This window comes from Rana temporaria, chromosome 1 (assembly GCF_905171775.1).
Source record: "Rana temporaria chromosome 1, aRanTem1.1, whole genome shotgun sequence".
In the NCBI taxonomy this organism is placed as follows: domain Eukaryota; kingdom Metazoa; phylum Chordata; class Amphibia; order Anura; family Ranidae; genus Rana; species Rana temporaria.
Genome location: NC_053489.1, coordinates 690,450,859 through 690,460,459, shown reverse-complemented (window position 1 = coordinate 690,460,459; position 9,601 = coordinate 690,450,859). Strand labels below are relative to the sequence as shown.

The window sequence follows — 9,601 nt, the reverse complement described above, 5'->3', positions numbered from 1 at the left end:
CAGCAACATCATTGGAGCCTTGACGCGGCGTTGCTGCTCCTTAGTACCGTGTGGTGTACTTCGGTCTAATCCAATGGGATGTGCATGTGGGGAGTGTGTGCTAGGGACCACAGTGGTGTGCATGCGTGCATTCTCATTGTGCAATGTTTAATGTGTATTTTTAACGTTCAAAGATTCGTTCCACGAGACATCTCCTGATTGCTGATCCCTCAGAAGACGGGGTACCCTCGGTCAGGGGGGTAATGTCTGGTTGGGGGGTCAGGTCATCACGTAGCTCAATCTCCAGGCCCTTTCTCACAGCAAAGTTGTGCAGCACGCAACATGCAGCGATGATCTGGCACACAAAGTTTGGGGAATACAGCAGGGTACCCCCAGTCTTATCCAGGCATCGGAAACGTGACTTCAGGATGCCAAATGTGCGTTCCACCACTGCACGGGTACGTATGTGTGCAGCATTGTATCTTCCCTCTCCTGGGGTTTGGGGGTTCCGGAATGTAGTCAGGAGATGGGGCCCAAGTGCAAATGCAGAGTCACCTGGAAGGGAAAAGACAGGAGGATGTTAGTCATGCATGTGCCCCTCGTGATGTCTGCATCATGGGGGGTGACAGTCATGCCTGACACCCATGTCACTCACCAACCAGCCAGCTGTCCCCATACACGTTCTCTTCAAATTGTCTTGGGATGTCGCTTTGACGGTAGATGAAGCTGTCATGGCTGGATCCTGGGTGTTTGGCACGGGCGTGCCATATGAGGCCATGGGCATCCATGATGGAATGCCAGTGCTTCCTATTCATATAAATGTGCTGTGTCTCATGGGGGGGCTGTATTGCCACATGGGTGCAATCAATGGCCCCGATGGTGCGTGGGAATCCATCAATTTCGCAGAACTCACGCATTACCTTCAGCCGCTGGACCTCCTGGGTGGGTCTGATGATGTGGTGGGCCATGCGTCTGAGGATTGCGGGGACAACCTGGTGCACACATCTGCTCATGCTGGTTTGTGATATCCCAATCACGTCTCCACTTGTTCTTTGAAAAGAACCACTGGCGAGGAAATGCAATGTTGCCAGGACCTTCACCAGTGGCTGCACTGCATGTGAGCGTTGTGTTGGGCTGGTAATGTCATCCTGCAGGGCTCTGGTAATTTCCAGGATGGCATCAGGGCTGAATCTGAAACACCTCCAAATCACCCATGCCAAAGAGGCTAATGCGCGGTGGGTATATCCTCTCACGTGCCCTCCTACGTGCCCTCCTCCTTCTACGCACCTCTGCCTCTTCCTCTTCCTCTGCCTCTGCATACACTAGTAGTGCTAAGACCTCGCCTGCCCCTGGCATGTTGGCATACGAATGTGTTGTCCTATAAGTGTGGTTGCTCAGCTCGTCCGGGATGGTGCTGCTGTATTGGCTTTCAAGCTGACTAACTCAGGTCTGGGGCAAGGTTACCCGAGCTTTATGAGGAGTAACTTTCAGCCGGCCATTCGTCTTACGCGCACAGCGCGTAGCCTACGCCGATCGCGCGTAGGTTCGGGAATCTGCTTATGTACATCATTTGCATATTTGAATACTAATTCTATGGCCGCGTAGGATGCCTTCAGCGGAAATATGCGCCTACGCCGCGTAAACTTAAACGAGTTAGAACGGACGGGAGCAGCCTTGTTTCTGGCGGATCTGGTTCTGTGACTGCGGCGCTTAGATATGACGGCGCATCTTTACGCTTACGCCACGGCATCTCCATATACGCCGGCGGAACTTCTTTAAGAATATGGGCCAATGTCCCCAGTGTCCGCTAAGCTGGTGTTCAAGCCTGAACACCTTAACCTGAACCTGCTTTGACAGAAAAGGAAGAAATAGAAAAGAATAGGAACACAAAAGAATATAAAACATTTCTCCGTACAATATTCACAATGAAACATCACAACATTAGACATTCCTAACTATCTAGTCTGCCCCATTCTCTATGGCCTCGTACACACGACCGAGGAACTCGACGTGCCAAACACATCGAGTTCCTCGTCGAGTTCAGTGTGGAAGCCGCCGAGGAACTCGGTGGGCCGACTTTTGCCATTGAACAACGAGGAAATAGAGAACATGTTCTCTATTTCCTCGGCCGAAAGTGTACACACGGCCGGGTTTCTCGGCAGAATTCAGCTCCGATCGAGTTTCTGGCTGAATTCTGCCGAGAAACTCGGTCGTGTGTACGGGGCCTGACAGTCTTGATAGATGATCAACAACCACATACTTGCCAACTGTCCCGTTTTTAAAGGGACAGTCCCGTCAAATAGGACCTAGTCCCGGCTAATTTAGCCTGCCGGGACTTGTCCCGGCTAGTGGGGAAGGCAGGTGCGGCTTCTGGGTCTCAGCAGGGCCGACACTTGCCTTACGGCGCCAGCGCCGACCAGGGGAAGAGGGCGGAAACTCAGAGCAGATCCGAGGGTTTGCGCGGGGTGCAGTTCACCCAGGCGCCACAGAAGTGAGGGCGCTCAAGCGCCAGAGTGCTCACTGCTGCCCTCCCTCCTCCTCCTCTCCTTGTCGGCGTATGAGTCTTTCTAAGCCTGTCACTGTGAGAGCCGCTCTCACCGCCAGCCAGTCACCGACGCGACGCCGTGTCACAATATTCTTCTCCACCCGGGCGGCGCGGCGGCGGCTCCACACATTCCTCTCAGGCTCTCGTCTCCAGCTGCCGCCCAGGTGGGGTTGTCGCACTCGCTCTGTAGGAGGGCGAGGGGGGATGTCATTGTCTCCTAATGAAGGAATGCACCAAAAATGTTTACTGCGGTAGTGCGCCGATTTACTCAAAAAATATTTTTAAACATACTGAAAAATATAATAAATTCAATTAAATCCGGTGAAAGTGTTGCCCTATTGCTAAATTATGTACAACAAATGTGCAAAATAATATATATATCATAAATATGTGTAAAATCACCCTCTTCAAATGCTGGGATGCAACCACCAAAATATGAAAATATGATGGTAAATATTAACATGCAATGTGCAATAAACCCTTATAAAGGAAACTTTATAAGGGTTTATTGCACATTGCATGTTAATATTTGCCATTATATTTTCATATTTTCATATTTTGGTGGTTGCATCCCAGCATTTGAAGAGGGTGATTTTACACATATTTATGTATATAGATATATATATTATTTTGCACATTTTTTGTACATAATTTAAGAATAGGGCATATTTGCACATTTTTCCTATGCTTATTTTGCACGTAACCTAATATTTATTAAGGATATATTTGCACACTGTGCACATTGTTCCAACACTTTCACCGGATTTAATCGAATTTAATATATTTTACAGTATGTTTAAAAATGTTTTTTGAGTAAATCAGCGCAGTAAAATTTTTTGGTACATACTTTTTCACTTCCTTTTGGAGGTGCATATAGTACTGCAGCAGATCGTGAATATCAACTCTCTCTTGCGCCGGTGACATTTATATTATTTTGCTAATGAAGGGGGGGGGGAGAGAGTCTGTACGGATGGGCGGATGAGTCTATACTAATGGAGGGGGCGGAGTCTGTACTAATGGAGGGGGGGGGGGAGTCTGTACTAATGCAGGGTGGGTGGTTTGTCTGGGGGGGTTTCTACTAATGGAGGCGGGAGGTTTTTCCTGAGGAGGGGGTCTGTACTAATGGAGGGGGGGTGGTTTGTCCTCGGGGGCAGCAGTGTGTGTGGGCTGCCGCTGCGGGCGACATCTGAAGGACGAGCCCAGACCACGCCGCGCTCACCACACAGGCCAGACACACACCCCCGCAGAGCCGCCGCCGTGACTTACAAGGGTTCAGAAACAGGTACGAGGGACCTGTTTTAAAGTTTCCTGTTTAAAAATAAACACCAAATCCCAGCAATAATATATTAAGCAACCTGTATAATGTATTATTGCTGGGATTTGTAGTCCTCTGTAACTGCTGGTATTCTGCATTGCGTTTTATATAATGTATTATTGCTGGGATTTGTAGTCCTCTGTAACTGCTGGTATTCTGCATTGCATTTTATATAATGTATTGCTGGGATTTGTTGTTCCTCTCTAGCTGCTGCTGGTATTCTCCATTGTGCTGTATAATGTATTATTGCTGGGATTTGTAGTTCTTCTATAACTGGTCAGTGGTAATCTGCATTGCGCAGTATAATCATTATACAGCGTAATGGAGAATACCACCAGCTATAGAGGACTACAAATCCCAGCAATAGTACATTATACAGCGCAATGCAGAATAACGCCATCTATGCTATCTTTCTCTGTAAAAGATAAATACGTTAAACTATCACTTTAAGCATCATAACCATTAAAGCTTAATGGAGCACAGATATAATGTATGGTGTGTGTGCCTGCCTGTAATTCTCTCTTTATTGAGTAGACCCTATAATCTGATAAGTAGGCGACGATTATGCGGAGTGGGTGGAGCTTCGGGGAAGTGAGTGTGGTAATTAATTAATAGCTGTGCTGCAAAGTGTCCCTGGAAATTTTTTTCAAATGTTGGCAACTATGCAACCAGCAAAACAAAAATGGAAGAACACACACGCAAAATATATACACACAGTCACTGAGGGTGAAATGAAGCTGCACCCTTTAAAACCAAGGCGAAACCTCCTTTCCTCCCAAAGAGACACATCAATTACAAGTGCTAAGGTTTTCTCAAACTGCAAGGCCTGAGAGAAACATGTAAAGAACTATATACATATATCTACTCTGCGCTGGCAGAAGTTGCAGAACACTGCCCCCTGGTGGTCAGTGTGCTGGTACTACAAGCATAAGGCAGTCCACTATTCACTTCAGAACAAATAGCAGCAAAAGGGAGATATAGAAAATGGTGTCTTCTCCTCTTTTCTTTTTCCTGGTGCTGTGAAGAAGCCGGCAAGACCCTATCCTTTCTAACTGATCAAACCCCCCAAAGTTCTGCACAAGCAACAAAATGTGGATCCGGTGGGATGAAAACACAAACTGGAAAGGGGCAACAGTTCTTGTCCGTAACTTCTTCAAAAGTATTAATAAAGGTGACAACACAGGCATTAGGTCTACCTGTAAAACCGTGGATCCGGCAGAGAAATAATGTCCCCTCGGGAATTAGTAGTGGTGACAGAAAAAACTTGATCCACTCTCCCGGGACATTTGAGGACCACTTTATCACTAAAGATATACCGGCCAGGGCTCCGGTCCTTAAGACAGCTCTCAAACCTGTGATTCAGATGGATAAACGTAAAGTCTGTGTCACGAGCACACCTGGGTACGTTCAAGTGCTCCCAGATTGCATCTTGATACCAGCCCTCTCTTGCTTGCTCAATCACGGGCAGAAGGGCTGGAGGCACATAGGGGTATTCCCATCCATATTTAGCGGCCACTTTTCGCATAATAATGCGCTGCAGGCGGGCCAGTCTGGGCAAAACACGGGGATCTCCAAGTCCTGGCAACACGATGGGTCAGGCGCCCTTTTTAGTACAGGCACTGCGGCAGGTATGGGGTTAGCGACACTCAACTCCCCATGTTAGTTGCGGGACACTTGCACTTGGTGCGCTCTGGCCGGAGCGTTTCTTTCGCCTCCTAGACTTGTTGGCTCGGGAACCTCCACCAAATGAAGACTCAGGAAATTCAGGCTCGAACCAGTGATCATCCCCGCCGTCAGACAAGGAGTCTAGGTCGGAGGTGTCATACTCCTCCGCAGGCAGATAGGTGCGTCCCCCAACAGGGACGTTAGCCAAGTCACTCGTTTGGGCAGGCAGGCCTCGACCGCAGCCACGGGAAGCCTGTGCAGGGGCCCACTTTGGCAATGGCGCGCCATACAGAGACCACATTGGTAGCCGTAGCCTCCGGTACGGCATTTGTTTGCACACTGGTCACACTGGTCACACTGGTCACGCATTCTTTCTCTTCCACTTCGCTTACCTCCGGCGATCTGATTGAGGAAACAGCCCATGCAAGGTAAGCGTAGATGAGACGGTCGTAACCTCTGGATCAGCGACCACAGAAGTTGGCGAGGGTTCCGGCCATGGGGCCTCCTCCTCCGCGGTTACAGTCCCAGCTATCCAGTCCACCTTGTACTCCCGGGGAGTTTCGGTCGGTGGCTCGATTTGGAACAGATAGGCCCGGCACCTCTTGCACCGAGCAAATGTGATGGGCGGTCCTTGAATGTTTTATTGAATACTGTATGTGTTCTTTGAAAACAATAAAAATAATTTTCCGGAGATTCTAATCAGAACCCCTCCAGAGGATCCTCTTCAAGGCTCAACATTCTGTGTTCATAACCCTCCAGGAGATCCTGTGCTAGGTCCTTGACCATAACCCTCCAGGAGATCTTGTACTCGGTCCATCAAGATTACAGATGATAACTTCCCAGGAGATTTATGAACATAACCCCTCCAGGAGACCCAGTGATTGGTTATTGACCCTCTAGATCTAGAATATCTTATACTAAGCTCATCAAGATAACAGACCAGAACATTCCAGGAGATTCTAATCATAACCCTCCAGAGAGACTTGTGCTAGTCCCCTGACCATAGGCCTCTAGAACATCTTATACTAAGCCCATCAAGATAACGGACCATAACATTCCAGGAGATTCTAACCATAACCCTGCAGAGGATCCTGTCCAAGGCTCAGCATTCTGTGTTCATAACCCTGCAGGGGATCCTGTGCTGGGTCCTTTACCATAACCCTCCAGGAGATCTTGTGTTGGGTCCTTGACCATAACCCTCCAGAGAGACTTGTGTTGGGTCCTTGACCATAACCCTCCAGGAGATCTTGTGTTGGGCCCTTGACCATAATTCTCCAGGAGATCTTGTGTTGGGCCCTTGACCATAACCCTCCAGAGAGACTTGTGTTGGGTCCTTGACCATAACCCTCCAGGAGATCTTGTGTTGGGCCCTTGACCATAATTCTCCAGGAGATCTTGTGTTGGGCCCTTGACCATAACCCTCCAGGAGATCTTGTGTTGGGCCCTTGACCATAACCCTCCAGAGGATCCTGTCCAAGGCTCAGCTTTCTGTGTTCATAACCCTGCAGGGGATCCTGTGCTACGTCCTGGACCATAACCCTCCAGAAGATCTTGTACTAATTCCATCGAGATTACAGATGAAAACGTCCCAGGAGACTTATGATCATAACCCCTCCAGAAGATCCAGCGCTGGGCCCATGACCATAACCCTCTAGTGATCTCCAAACTGTTGCCTATATCTGCCCCTTGGGTCACTTTTCCTTTCACTGATACAATACACGACCCCCCCCCCCCACCGACACCAACAATGGGTCAATATTCCTGCTACTGACATCAACAATGGGGCCCTAGTCCCCCTGCTGACACCAGCAATGGGGCCCTATTTCTCCTGCTGACACCAGCAATGGGGCCCTATTTCTCCTGCTGACACCAGCGATGGGGCCCTATTTCTCCTGCTGACACCAGCAATGGGGCCCTATTTCTCCTGCTGACACCAGCGATGGGGCCCTATTTCTCCTGCTGAAACCAGTGATGGGGCCCTATTTCTCCTGCTGACACCAGTGATGGGGCCCTATTTCTCCTGCTGACACTAGCGATGGGGCCCTATTTCTCCTGCTGACACCAGCGATGGGGCCCTAGTCCCCCTGCTGACACCAGCGATGGGGCCCTTGTCCTCCTGCTGACACCAGAGATGTGGCCCTATTCCTCCCCCAAAGATGCATTGTTTACTCCCACTGATGCCAGGACAGAGTCTACTCCCAATTGTCACAGTCCGGCCCCCCTGAAGGACAGTAGTCTGGCCCTTTGTTGAGAAGGTTTGGAGACCCCTGCTCTAGAACATCTTATTCTAAGCCCATCAAGATAACGGACCAGAACTCTCCAGGAAATTTTAATCATAACCCCTCCAGGAGATCTTGTGTTGGGCCCCTTGACCATAACCCTTCAGGAGATCTTGTGTTGGGCCCTTGACCATAACCCTCCAGGAGATCTTGTGTTGGGCCCTTGACCATAACCCTCTGGGAGATCTTGTGTTGGGCCCTTGACCATAACCCTCCAGAAGATCTTGTGTTGGGCTCTTGACCATAACCCTCCAGAAGATCTTGTGTTGGGCTCTTGACCATAACCCTCCAGAAGATCTTGTGTTGGGCTCTGGACCATAACCCTCCAGAAGATCTTGTGTTGGGCCCTTGACCATAACCCTCCAGAAGATCTTGTGTTGGGCCCTTGACCATATCCCCTCCAGGAGATCTTGTGTTGGGCCCTTGACCATAACCCTCCAGGAGATCTTGTGTTGGGCTCTTGACCATAACCCTCCAGAAGATCTTGTGTTGGGCCCTTGACCATATCCCCTCCAGAAGATCTTGTGTTGGGCTCTTGACCATAACCCTCCAGAAGATCTTGTGTTGGGCTCTTGACCATAACCCTCCAGGAGATCTTGTGTTGGGCTCTTGACCATAACCCTCCAGGAGATCTTGTGTTGGGCTCTTGACCATAACCCTCCAGGAGATCTTGTGTTGGGCTCTTGACCATAACCCTCCAGAAGATCTTGTGTTGGGCTCTTGACCATAACCCTCCAGAAGATCTTGTGTTGGGCCCTTGACCATAACCCTCCAGGAGATCTTGTGTTGGGCCCTTGACCATAACCCTCCAGGAGATCTTGTGTTGGGCCCTTGACCATAACCCTCCAGGAGATCTTGTGTTGGGCCCTAGACCATAACCCTCCAGGAGATCTTGTGTTGGGCCCTTGACCATAACCCTCCAGGAGATCTTGTGTTGGGCCCTTGACCATATCCCTCCAGGAGATTTTGTGTTGGGCCCTTGACCATAACCCTCCAGGAGATCTTGTGTTGGGCCCTTGACCATAACCCTCCAGGAGATCTTGTTGGGCCCTTGACCATAACCCTCCAGGAGATCTTGTGTTGGGCCCTTGACCATAACCCTCCAGGAGATCTTGTGTTGGGCCCTTGACCATAACCCTCCAGGAGATCTTGTGTTGGGCCCTTGACCATAACCCTCCAGCAGATCCTGTCCAAGGCTCAGCACTCTGTTGATACCCGGGAGGGGGGGGGCTCCTGTGTCACGTATCTGACAATATGTCGAGGATTCTGTGCCTTGACTCTCACCACAATCCTCCAGAATATTTCCCAGATGGGTCACTGAAGTCACAGATAAAAGGGGGAAATGATTACTTTCTATCTATGGCAGATTTTGGGCGCCGTGTATCCGGGCCCTGATGGTATAACGTGTATTTTTATGATCGGGGTGACACACACATACAATACAGGTGTGTCGCCTATTATCAGGTGTGTGTGGAATCTCATGTTATCTCCATGAAGCGGAGATCATAAAACGTCTCCTATCTCTCGCTCTTCTTATCATCTCCTGCAGACAAAATCCAAAGATCAGTGCGGCGAGGAGGGCGAGGAAGGCGCGGCGGTGACCAGGCAGGACAAGAACCAGGAAGAAGAGCTCCATTATACAATCCTTCATATTCCTAGGGGATCCTCTGCGGTGGTCCTTCTGCTTCCCGAGGATGATGAGGGGATATTGGGCGCTTTGTGTTGGGCTGCTGGCCCTGGCCGGAGTCACACGCTCACAAGGTAAGAACATTCCTCCATTACTACAAAGTACGGCCCAGCAGGCCGTGTCCATTGAAA

The 9,601-nt window shown here is 49.6% G+C and overlaps 1 protein-coding gene across 1 annotated transcript in view; it reads left to right on the top strand.

Moving 5' to 3' along the window:
- The first annotated feature begins 9,331 nt into the window (after positions 1-9,331).
- Positions 9,332-9,601, top strand: part of LOC120924756 (kunitz-type U19-barytoxin-Tl1a-like) — a 36,294-nt gene continuing 36,024 nt past the window's right edge. Inside the window, exon 1 of the mRNA XM_040335783.1 lies at positions 9,332-9,544. Coding sequence (XP_040191717.1) covers positions 9,478-9,544 — 67 coding nt within the window. The 5' untranslated portion in view covers positions 9,332-9,477. The remainder of the gene's footprint in view (positions 9,545-9,601) is intronic.